Below are 13,284 nucleotides of genomic sequence, written 5' to 3' on the forward strand. Positions count from 1 at the left end.
TTAAATCATTTGAAGTCATAGTAATCTCAAACTTTTGGCTTGTGTTGATTTGGGCGCCGCCTGTAGGCAGCACTTCTCGTGCTCTCACATGTCAGAGTTTTTAACAGTTCATCCCTAAATGTAGTTTTTGCCAGGGAAACTGAAAAATAAAGCTTTTTTTTGCAGTAAGCAGTCAATCACTCTGTCCAAATCCTATCCTCTGGATTTCTCACATGACATAAAAATGGTCAGTCCTGTCACTGAGGGTCTGTTTTTACATTTGTAGAACATAAAGAGGCACCAGTATTAATTTCAGTCTGTTTGATCACCAGTTTGAACCTCCTCGCTGAGCTTTAAATAATGAAATATTTTTCTCAGATGCTACATTTATTTCTTGTGATTTGGCTTTTAGACTTTGGGTTGGATGGAGAGTGTTGGTTGGCTTATTGTAGCTTCACAGTGATTTCCAGCTTAGTTTTAATACCACTCGTGACATAATTGTAATCATTATATCCGTCACTGAAAACATAGTTTAAGTCTTGATTGAGAATGCTGTGAAATAAATCACTTAACACAGTTGGACAATATTGGAATTACAACTGTTTTTTTCAGTTTTTTATAATTATTATTTTGCTGTTTTATACCTTTTAATTTAGAGAGTACAGGGCAGTGAATGGAGCAGGAAACAGGGTGAGAGTGGAGACTGATGTGAGGAAGGTGCCACAGGTTAAATTCAAATCCTAGTGGCCCTCTAAAGAGCTAGCCTCGTGGATCACAACCAACCGTGTGGCTATTCCAGTTCCTTTCTAAAAAAAATTCAGAACAATTCTTAATTCTTATTTTAAGCAATCTTTGGCCACACCGTTGTAGCCCTGATTCCAAAAATCATTGGCACCGGGTGTTAAAAGAGTTGAACCCTATAAAAATGAAGTTGGGTTTAGTAGAAGAGCTCAATATTGACCCTCTTTCATGCTTCAATTCCAATTTTTATCTGTTTATAAAAGCTGATCCTGTAGTGTTTCATTCTGTCTTATTGTTTCCTCAGTTTACTTAAAGGGGCAGTCAGGAGTTTGAAAGTGATCTTTAAAAAGTCTCCCTTCTGGATATCAGCCTGACTATAATCCACACTTAAAAATGAGATTTTTCAGCGCCAATATTGCTGGTTACAGGTCATTTTAACTGCTGCTTCTTACCTTCCTGTTTGGGTAGACCAAGACCAGATTGATTTATGGCACATCTAGGTCTCTTTGACAACACCATGTCAGATGATGAAGTTGAGTAGTGAGAAGAGATAAAACACAGAGCTGTGTGTTTTTCTCTGCTGAAAATGATTTCTGTGACTAATTTTGTGGTGATGGTGGACACAGGAGCCTAACTGTACGACAGAAAAAGGACAGAAGAGCAGAAGAAAGATAAACAGGAGAGTGATACAGCCTGAGCTGATGGCTAATTAGCCTTTAGCTAGTGTTCATTCCAACCCACAGTCAGCAGTTATTCTGCAGTTGTCTGTTCAAACTTGAGAGTCTATCAATAAAATGACGAGTGAGGATATGCTAGCTCTGCTTGGTAGATGACTGGCAGAACACAGATAACCAGGATTCACTGACATTACACATTACAGACATGTCTCAGAGAACTGGGCTGCTAGCTGTGCTAAATATAAACAGCTACTAAACTACTGACAAACTGACAGTGTTTACTTGTTGTCACATTAGCCTACAGATACATTGAAGCACCAGGCTGCTGATGTCGCTAACATATAACCGGCTGCTATGTTTGCTTGATGTCACATTTCAAACTATAGCATTATGTAACTGTACTGATAAATACCTTACCTCAGCGCGTTGAGTCCAGGAAAAAATTGTCTTGAAAAAAAAAAAAATTGTTTTGATCTGATCCCCATTTAATTCCAAAACAAACACACAGCTCACTTACAAAAGTAACTTACGACAGTGTACAGAGCCTCCGGGCCACAAGGTGGCGACAGAGTGCAGTCAAAACAGATCCTCCTCATAGCATCATTAAAGGTACAGTGTGCTACCATGTTTCCCCGGTAGCACAAAATAGACAAACCACAGCGTTTTTGTGTTTAGTGAGTGGCTGTGTGACCTGTGAAAAGACAAAAAAGAAAAAGAGTGGTTGTTTAACGCTGAAGAACTTGAACTGATAGATGTTTTTGACGGTAAAAAAAAAGGAGAGTCATTGTTATCATGCATCACAGGAGCTTTTTGTCATCATTGCCTCAACATCAAGAGGTGTGAGAAACGTGATCTGAAAACTGACTTTTAGAAATTTTCATTTTTATCCACTGCTTTTTTTGTGTCAGCATCTATATTAGATTTTATTCTATATTTTAGCTCATGTATTTATTGTTGATGCTTGTTTTTGAGTCAACTTTGGCTTTTGACTTTACCAAACCAACACACACATAGATCAGCAGCTCTAATGTTCGAAAAGCTTGAAACTTTCTCCGTGGTTCTCAGCTTTATGGTACTTTACTTCATTTCCCATAGCATAAACCCTTCATTCCTCACTCTGACACCAGTATGCTATCTCCCTCCATTGATCTACCTTCCTTTATGAGTGGCCTAATGAAGCGGAGAAGCAAAAAAGTGCAGATTCGTCCCTCTGAGGAATCTCTACATCAGTGTGATGTCTTTACTTCCCCAGCTCCCATGAGCCTGCAGGCCTCTTTCCTCAGTCGAGGCTGCTTCACCGCTGCATGGAGGAAGTCGGAGCTTTTGAACTGTCAACGCTCCTAACACACAGCCAGACGACGCCAAATTCAGGCTGAGGTGGAAATTTGCATGCAGGAGCAGAGCTGCGCTTCAGCCAGCGCTGAGCTGATTTAGGGAGAGGTCAGGGTAATTTGCAGTCGATTTCTGCAGTCGATTTCTACAGTCGATTCATCAATCAGGCAGCTGATTGAATCTCCTCGCTCTGAGGATGGTAAACACTGCACAGGAACAGTTGTAATGTTGGACTTGAGCACACACAAACATCCTCTCAAGTGTTTGTGTACAGCACTCACAAAATATCTGATCCTTTTATACGTACGCTTTCAAGTGTACCTTTATTTTTGAGACACTTATCTCAGCCAGGGAGGGCCAGGTGAACGGTGAATTGACGCTTTCTGGCAAGTCAATGGTTCCAGATCAATTGCAGACACCAAGGAGATATGGAAACATGCTGAGTACACGCTTTACAAGGTCTGCAGTTTGATTCCTCTTAAGGCTATTGATAGATTCAGCTGCTTGGGTGGCTCATCACACAAATAGTTAATTACTTCAAGGCACAATGCTTAGGTTTGTAGTTTTTGTGAAGCCTCTTCACAGCTACTGACAGCTTTTTTTCTTTTTCACAATATCCACAAAACCAGACTCTTCCCCTCACCAGGGAGTCTCAGCACTCTGCACACAATCTACACATCGCCTGTCTGGCTTGCTACAACTCTGAAACTCTAAAACCAGCCACTACAGTCCTCCAGGGACTTTCACCGCCCTTCTAACCCTCATACTCCACAATTTGTCTGCTACCACTCCTTCCCACTCTCCCTCCTCAGACCACCTGGGGCTGCTTCCATTAAATTCTAAAAACCCACGAACAGGACTGCAGAGGGATCCACTTGTATTTAAATCTAATCTTTTAAAGACATGCCTCACATTATCCTCTTGTTACTGAATCTCCTCTATCCAATATTCTCTAATTATGCTTAAAATAAACCCTGTTTTAGCTAAGCTAATTATAGCTTAACTTCTGCTAATTTCTCATTTAGTTTTACTAAACCCTAATTGGTTTTTAAAAAGAATTAAACTGTAAAAAGTATGTGATCAGTAAACTAAAGACTTCTGCTTTTCATCATTTTAAAATTCAGCCCCCTCGGCTTTACCCAGCCTCTTACGGTAACGATACAAAAACACACCTTGGATTAGCAGGCATCAGCATTTCACACACTCAAATTTAAGGTAATACATCTGCTTTACATGGATCACTTTTGCACATGCTGCAAAATCCAGTTTGCTTTTCAAGTAATAGGTAATAGATTATTATAATACTGATGAAATTATACGTGAGCAGTGGCTTCCTTATGTTTCTATAGTGACAAAACGACCAGGCTTCAACTTGGCTCCTTCTGTACATTTCTTCCTTGGGAGAACCTGATTTGACCCATAGACTGTAAAAAAAAAGGACGTCATCTTGCTTGGCACAAAGTGAGGTCTCCACAAAAACTGCTCCCCTTGGTGGCTGGCTGCAGTATAGGTCAAAAAATCCATCTCCCCAGTCATTTCAGAAGGGCTGTGGTCAAACTTAAAAAAATTAATACACCACATAGAAATGTTTCTCACTTTTGATTCTTTTGGTGATTTGAAGATATAATTTGGCTGCCTTGTATTCAAGTTCTCTTTTTTCTGAAAAGTTCCATTTTCATTAGTTATAAGAGGTTAAAAACGAGGTGGTGACATTACGGTTAACGATGGTTGACAGCTGCTGTCCTTGTGTTTTTTTCGGGGATTGTAAAATATGTTGGGGAGGGAGAACCAAGAAAAGATTAGACTCTGGAAAGACAAAAAAATAATAATTTTTGTCACCCTGCCCCAATCAGATTCTCCCAGAATCCCTCACAGTCTCTACTGCGCAGTCTCTGTCTGCACAACTGCTACAATGGCTGCGCCTGTGACGGGGGAATTTTGGCTTCAAAACCGTACAATGGCAAATGGGGGTGCCATGCTGTTCACTCTATAAACAGTCCATGATTTGATCCAAATAATGGTGCTTTCGAGGCAACCCGTAACTCATATATTTCCCACCTGTAACTTGTGAAAATGCCCTGGAACGGCAGTCGACCTTGTAACTTACGACCTGTGAACTCATACCTGATCGATGTACTCCAAGTTACAACTTGTGACGTCACATCTGTGCCAAAACAATATGACAGCCTCTATGGATGCAGTGGTGCTGCGCGTGACACACGGTGAGAAATAGACTTTACAACAATGTAAAGTAAATTCGAACGTTGCAATCACAATTTACACACACTATAATCTCTTATGTGTCCGAGACGGTGGACAAATGTGTCGCTAACACGAAATAGCTAATAAAAAGAGGGAGGGAAGGAGGGATGGAGAGAGAGAGAGAGAGAGCTATCATCACTGGGCTACAAGTGTAAACTTCTAGTCTGATGTTCACACATTGCACATTGGCAGCAACTCTGGCGTTCAGTGCATTAATCAACAAAAAATACACTTTAAAATAACAACGTATACCGTGAAATATAAAGTAAATACCTCATGTGCCATTTCCCCTCCTCCGTTTCACTTAAATAAAGAACTTGCAGGCTCCTTTGGTAATAGAAATAACCAAGTATAAATCTTTTAATTTCCGCCATGGTGGTTTGTTTACATCCCAGAATTCAAACCGAAGTTGTGAATTACCTGGAATGCTTTCAGGTCGTGACTCGGATATTTGCACTAGGAAACATTCGAGTTACGGGTTGCCTCAAACGCACCATAAGTCTTGGCACTACCACCAGCACTTGCACCGAACAAACACCTGATTCTTTTGATTAAAAAGGTCTAACAATGGACACAAACTGTCTTTGTTGGAAGCTTCAGTGAAAATTGGCTGCAGTGCTGCGAACTAGCCCACTGACTGTGACACTGTCTTAGTTTCTAGACCTGTTTGGGGGAAAATGTTGCCTCACATTTAACTATAAAAACTGGAAAATAATTAGAATTGTTCCATGTGACTGACTGGAAATCAGTCCAAGGTAGACGAGTCCCCCATCGATCATTACAAGAAAAACTGTGGAGATAATTGCCACTCAAGAGCAGCAGGTAGGCGCATGTAGCTGCAATTTGGCTCAATTAGACGCTTTTCTGTTGTGTTACAGCGTTAGAAAAAAACAAATTTGTCCCAACAAGTTTCCAGTGGTGAACGAATGATGTCAGGAGACATGTTTTGTAAGACTTCTTTTTTGGAGGTTGGTATCAGTCTCCTGCCTATCTCTGAGCAAAATCTTTTGCTTATTTGTTGCTCATTTCAATCTTTTGAGACACAATGTGTGGACCTTAAGGAGTGTTGAAGATGACTACAAAGAGACAAGTGATGAAATTTAACTGAGGAAAGAATTTTCGAAACAGTTAAGAGCTCTCATGTTTGCTGTTATGCCACACTTTCAGTCTCTGCTGGAGATCTTCTATTTGTTTATCTACATGCTCAGAATTTTAAGAGTTGGTAAATTGAATAAAGAACTAAAAGAAGGGGGAGTTTACAACTTATATCTATCAAACTGGCCCAGACCTGTCAAAAAATCCTAATGGGGTGTCCTGGCTGCAGATGCAATTTGTACTAGTCAGTAAATTGCAGTTAATTCACTTCCCACAAGGACAAAATTAAAAATCAGTCATGCAGTTAGAAAGTTGAGTTGTTTATAATATGAATCTCCAATGTTATTTTGTTGGTTTTGTCCTGGTGGAGACTTGAGCCTGTGCTTTCAATGACTAGGCCAAAGATTATAGACCTGCCAGAGTCCTGTCTGGACTAATAGCTTCTGCCTAGCTAACAAGATAATACTGATGTTAGAGACTGAGAGGGTAAATAGTAGATAAGAGGGGTTGATAATGAGGATGTGGACCAGGCTCTGCTTACGTTATCCTCTATCTGCAGGGATAAACCTCATGCAAATCTGGATTGGATTAGACTGAAGCGCAGGGAGCCTAATTAGGAGAGGTTTACTGCTGCAGGCATTAGTAGACTGCCATAGGAGAGACTTTGGAAAAGTAAAAATGGAAGTAGGTGGGTGCATCGAGGGGTGAAGCCTGAGAGTCTTGCCTGAAAATACACAGTGAAGATATTTAGTGAGAGGTGAAGACAAAAGAGAGGAGGAAAAACGTGGATTGATAGACAAGATTGCACAACAGGGGTTTCAAAAATGGAAAGAGTGAGAGAAAGCGGGAGGGGGAGAGTTCTCAGAAACACCAGATTGAGCTGCAAATCACAGTCAACCCAGAAATGATTCCCGGACCTCGGAGAGCCTGTTGCTATGGAAACGTCATCATTGCAGGCGCTGCTTTAATCCGTGGAAGCCTGTTAAGTTAACATGAGGCTCAGGCAGCCACCTTATGCTTCTGTACTCACAACACAAAGCTGTGCCAGCATTGTAGCCCCTCACCGAGGACGAGATTTATTTACAAATGTTGTGCTACGAGACGGCAGGATTGTCTGCTTCCTGTCTGCGTGCTCCTTTTGCTTATATTTGGGCTAAATCTCCCCTGGATAGGTTGGAGAAATGTATTGTTTACACTTCTCTCCCACCTTTACTGTTCCCCTGTTCTCTTTCTCAATAGTTTAATGGTTTGTAAAATTCAGCGCTGAAGAAAAGGAAGTTTTACAAAAGCAAGAAAGGCAGAAACAGACAAAGGGAGACAAGCTTGCAGATGTGCGTGAAACACTCTACACAATCAATGCCAACTGGTGTAAGAGAGAATAAGGCTTCAGTGTTGACAGTCTGAATGGATGAGGAGTCTGCATCTGGGCATTAATGCCTCCGAGCCGCACTGTTTCTCAGTCAGAGCAGTCAGTCAGTCGGTTATACAACCAGCTCAGCCATGACAGGGGGGTGTATTGTTTTGGATTTGCTTCTCAAATCAGATATCTGTCGGTTCGCTTCGATAATCCTGTGATGTGGGCAGCATTAATGTATTCAGCCACTGGAGAGGACAAGAGAGGAGAGCCTAAGCCTGCCTGATAAATTATAACAGTGCCATAAAAGAGGATACAGTAAGAGCAGGGGGAGGAAGAGAAGCATCTCTGTGAATAAGCCGTGTGCCAGTGGACTGGACTGATGGATAGTGTAGGTGAGTAAAGGCTGGGGGACACGATAGGAATCAAGTGTGACATCCAGGTCGGGCTCCAGGCGGCCTGTAAGAAACAGACAGCTGTGACATATGAGCGTGTGTGGGGGGGTGACACACCGTCCAGCTTTAGCTGCAAGCACAGAGTGTGATGAATGGGGCAGAGGGAGCTAGCCAGGCAGGCTTTAGCTAGCCAAGTTTACATCTTAGCAGGTCACCTGAAGCAGACCTTTCAATTGATGTGCGGTGGAACGGCAGTCGGACCTTTAAACAGCTGAAGTTCAGCCTGTTAAGAAAAAAGGCAATATGAAAAAAATATTTTACACTCAATAATAAGAAGAAGAAAAGACAAAGACATACTGTAAAATCTGCTGCACAGAGTCGAGATTTAGACATTGATAGATAAGTTGTATGAAAACGTCATTTTATTGGGTTTGGGTCCAGCCTGTGGCCTCTTTCCTGCATGTCAGTGTCCACTCTCCCCTTGTTTCCTGCTCTAACCACTGTCCTCTCTCCAATCCAATTAAAGGCATAAAAAAATTACTTAAGTGATCTTGAAAAAGTCTCTCTTCTAGACATACACCTGACTGTAATCAACACTTTAAAATGAGATTATCAGCGCTAATATTGCTGGTTACAGGTTATTTTGAATTGCTACTTCTTTGCACCCCGATAAGGTCGACCTAGACCTGACTGATTTGCAGCAAGTCAAGGTCTCTGTGACAACACCGCCGCGAAGAGATATCTGTGTTTTTGTCTGCTGAAAACGACTTCTGTGATTAATTTTATTGTGATGGTGGGCACATGAGCCTAAATGTACGACAGAAAAAGGACAGAAGAGCAGAAGAAAGCTAAACAGGAGAGTGATAGAGTACAAGCTAAAGGCTAAAACACAAGCTAAAGACTAGAACAGGGGCTAAACTGTTTGTGCTAATGTTCATTCCAACCCACAGTCAGCAGTTATTCTGCAGTGGTCTGTTCAAACTTGAGAGTCTATCAATAAAATGAAGAGTGAGGTTACGTTAGCTCTGCTTTGTAGATGACTGGCAGGACGTAACAAGGATTTACTAACGTTACACATTAAGGACATTTTTTAGAACACCAGGCTGCCACGTGCACTAAATATAAACAGCTATTAAACTACTTACAAATTGACAGTGTTTACTTGTTGTCGCATTAGCCTACAGATACGTTGGAGCACCGGGCTGCTGATAGCGCTCACATATAGCTGGCTGCTAAAACATTTGCTTGATGTCAAGTTTCAAACTCTAGCACGAAGTAACTATACTGATTGATACCTTACCTCAGCGTATTGTATCCAGTAAAAAGTTGTCTTTAACAAAGAAAATTTGTTTTGATCTAATCTCCATTTAATTCCAAAACAAACACACGCCTCACTAAAAGTAATTTACGACAGTGTGAGTGAGACTCCGTGCCACATGGTGGCGAGGGAGTGCAATTAAAACAGATCCTCCTCACAGCATCTTTAAAAAAGTCAGACATATGAAACATGCATATTTGGTCACATGATGCATTTGTTTTATTTTCATTACATGCTGAATATACCTGACCTGAAGTGCTGAGAAATAATGCATTTTTACTAAATGCCCCAAGACGCAGACAAACTTGTGCAATGCTGTAAAAATGTAGAACAAATGTACTTCAAAAAAAGAGAAGAAAACAATTTGGGATTTGACACGTGTAATAAATTTGAATGATGTGTGGGAGTGACACAGAAAAGACTGAAAAGTGAAGCAGAGAGAAAACTACAGTGCATCTCATTTTCTGTTTTCTCCCAGATGTAGACACCACTAAGGACCCCTGTCAAAAGGTTAAGTGCAGCCGACACAAAGTGTGTATCGCCCAAGGCTACCAGAGAGCTGTGTGCGTCAACCGCAAGAAACTCGAACACAGGTGAGTGTGTGCAGCCCATGGGCAAGATCTGATTGATTCCCACAACACACATAGTCAGGGAACCTTTCCTGTAAATGCACATTAAATTCAAACAGGTTTACAGTCAGGGGGGTTTGCTGGTCCTGGATCAGTTTCTCTTTCAGCGTGTTTGGACATCAGTGCAGTACGCCTGTCTGCCGTGTAATGATAAGCTGATTCATTCATAACACATGGAGCAGGACTGTTTGCTTCATGTCCAGGTTGATGCTGCGGCGTCGAGACTTTAAATTAGCTCTGTAGCTGCAGTCTTAACTGGACGTACAGAGGATGAAATGTTTGTGTCTGCTCTGTCCTGCAGACTGAAACAGCCGGCTCTCCGGTCTCCTGATGGAAACTGTCAGCCCTGTCCCATCTCCTCCAGCGGGCCTGTGTGCGGATCAGATGGACACAACTACGCCTCAAAGGTACGATGAAGCAGAAACACCAGTCTACCTTTATACAGTGGCTTTGTGTTTAAATTATGCTGATTCACACTGAGAAGGTATTATATCATGTCCTGTCTAACCCATTTTGATAAATCAGGGTTGATGATTACAGTTACTGTTTAACAACACCACAAGCTAAAGCTAAAGACAAAAGACAAGTCGACATCCCTTTTGAAGAGTTTAAAAGATTTTCTTGAACTGTACAAACCAACTCCAGCTTGCCTGACATTTTTTTTTTATTATATTACCTAGGGGCAGTAAGAAAAGATCAAGAGCTGTAGAAATCAAAAGAAAAGAAAATCATTTTACTTGTTTGGGCGACACTCAGTGACCCGTACAGAAGCAGTTATGTAAAAGCAAAAGGACAATATTTTATTAGAAATGGTGCATGAGATGAGTAAGAGTCTATCTTGGGAATGCAAATCACTCAGCATCTAAGAAGCCAGATGTTTCCTTCAGGAGTTGGTGGAGGGCCAAACGCTCAGCTGGCAGTAGATGTCAAATTAGCATCAGAAATATGTTGGACTTTGACTATGGACAGCTGCATGGGTAGAGTTGTAAATGAAATTCATACATCCAATAAAACCACATAGCTGAATACACGTCAGCCACTGGTGTGAAAAACTTGACTTTTTCAAGGGGATGTTGGATTTTGGGGCTGAAAAACACAAATTAAAACCGACTTAATACTTGAGTCAGTCCATTTTGAAATTCAGTGTTGCTGCAAATGTTAAGTTTTCATGAACTTCCTTTTTTTATTTATTTTTGCTTTTTTTGTGGAAATGTTAGTATGGAGGAGAATCAGGGCCACTGGGGAAAAAAAGGAGAAAAAAAAGTCAATTTTTTTTCATATTTATATTTTTTTTCAGAGAAAAAAAGTCAGAATTCTGAGATTTAAGTCAGAATCCTGTTTTTTTCCTTGGGAAAAGTAGTAATGAAAAAAATAGACATTTTTCTTTCTTTTTTTCCAGTGGCCCTTATCCTCTTCTAATTCCTCTTCATATTTGGTCCCTACTAAATGATGGTATTTTCCTGACTTATAAAGAGGGATGGGTACCTTTTACATTTGAAACGATACAATATCGATGCCCGGTATCTGGCAATCTTTTATGTTTATGTGGTAAAAAAAAAAATCTTTTAATGATAAAGTATATATTTTTTCAGTTTAACACATTTATTCTTCAATATATAACTTTGCAATGCTGTGTTCATTTCCAGTTTGGAAAATTGCCTACTCTTCCAGTCCCTTACAGTCACAAGGATGCATTTAGGTACCTAAACATGGTACCTTTTGATTTTACGTGAATTCAGTACCTGGTACTTTTGACTGAATTCGGTCGGTACCCATAAAAGCACCTAATTCGGTACCCATCCCTACTTATAACACAACTTAAAACCTACAGAATATAAAAGTTTCATGTTGTCAGTTTTCAATGTTATGCATATTGGCATTAAATCTGTCATCCAAGTGAAAAAATCCATTAATTGAGCGAAGTCATTTTAATACAGAGGCTGTCCTCAAATGATCTACCCTATCTTTGTTCCCTGCTACGTCCTTTCCTGATGATAAGGGCATAATAGCCTAAGAATTAAAACTAAAGAATAAATGCCTTAAACACAACGAAAGAAAGAGAAAATTGGAAAATTTGTTGAGTAACAATAGCTCTGCAACTCTGCACCCAACTCTGCGTATTTGCATACATGGTCTCCCTAAACTATCAGGAGACCCTAAAGTGTCAATTTTGTGTATCCAGCTTGTTTCTTCAGCCTAGAAATGACCAAAAGCCATCAACACAGCATCAAGTCTAACTGTATTGAGTAAAGTATATTTTCTTGAACTTAATCTATGATGAACCTGTGCATTTCTCTCAAAAAGGAAAATAAATGTCAGTAGAAATAATCACTGGGTGTAGGTGGAGGGTGCAAATCATTGGCAGTGGAAGTGAACAGCATCCGCCTCAAGAAAGAGTGAAAATGATGCTCATGTAGGTGTAGATTCAGCTTCACACACTCTATGTTCTTGCGTGCCTTGTAATAGCATATGTCGAGGTACTCAAAATCACTCAAGTCATCTCGACATTAACAAACACAGGTTACACTGACAGACACGTTGTGTTAGCAACATATGTAGAACAATATGTGCATCAGCCAGGTGCTGGAACCATCTTCACAGCTTTGACTGTGTTTTAGATACAAAGACATAATGTGCTATCCTACGTGAGGTGGTGACATAAACCTTGCAAATGCGGAGCTTAGCAGTGTAAAGAGACTCCCAGGAGGGAAGAAGGAGACAAAGATCCATGATACATGGCCTCACAAGGACCAATTGGTGGCTTGTGTTGACAGAATCCCATGTGTTTATTGATTTATGCTTTGTCTCGTGGATCACTATTCCTGACCTTGCGTGCAGGCAGAGGTTGTGAAACGTATACAGGAGCAATACCGAGATATGAATTAAGGCGTACAGTCGGTCACCTCATGAATATTTGATCTATGTTGCAGTAATAACTCATTTTTCTTCACCTTTGTGTCCTTTTGTTGATGTCGCCAGTGAGGATCTGTCTATTGATGTGTGTTTCTGTTGCAGTGCAAGCTGGAGCAGCAGGCATGTCTTACTGGGAAGGATCTTACCCTGAAGTGTGTGGGCCTGTGTCCTTGTCCAACAGCTGCCTCTCCATTGAAGGACAGTAAACACGGTAAGATACGACACATGGCAAAAGTAAATATTTACTGGCCATCACTGCAGTGCTTTAATTCTGTATCTCTGCATCACACCTGATTTGTTCAAAAGTCATTATCAGAACATCCTTCTTCTCTATCTGGCTTACACAGAGAGCTGCACCGGACAGGATCTGGCTGATCTTGGGGAGCGTCTGAGGGACTGGTTCCAACTCCTGCAGACCAATGCCAAGCAAAACAACAATAGCAAGCCCGGGGCAAGAACCCCAGCAGCCGGCTCCACTTCAGGTTAGAGCTACCTCTATAGACACTGAGAGGGTTCTCTTTACATAGCTTACGGCTGAAATACACCAGATGCGTCTTTATATTCAAGTCAATGTGTCGACTTAGGCCGA

At 40.9% G+C, this 13,284-nt stretch overlaps 1 protein-coding gene across 1 annotated transcript in view; it reads left to right on the forward strand.

The window, feature by feature from the left end:
- spock2 (SPARC (osteonectin), cwcv and kazal like domains proteoglycan 2) overlaps positions 1-13,284 on the forward strand; it is a 38,396-nt gene that overhangs the window by 18,843 nt on the left and 6,269 nt on the right. Inside the window, exons 3-6 of the mRNA XM_074676282.1 lie at positions 9,632-9,746; positions 10,084-10,189; positions 12,798-12,906; positions 13,043-13,177. Coding sequence (XP_074532383.1) covers positions 9,632-9,746; positions 10,084-10,189; positions 12,798-12,906; positions 13,043-13,177 — 465 coding nt within the window. The remainder of the gene's footprint in view (positions 1-9,631; positions 9,747-10,083; positions 10,190-12,797; positions 12,907-13,042; positions 13,178-13,284) is intronic.

Source organism: Halichoeres trimaculatus, unplaced genomic scaffold (assembly GCF_033239565.1).
Source record: "Halichoeres trimaculatus isolate MK-OKI-2021-1 unplaced genomic scaffold, fHalTri1.1 fHalTri1_scaffold_8, whole genome shotgun sequence".
NCBI lineage: Eukaryota > Metazoa > Chordata > Actinopteri > Labriformes > Labridae > Halichoeres > Halichoeres trimaculatus.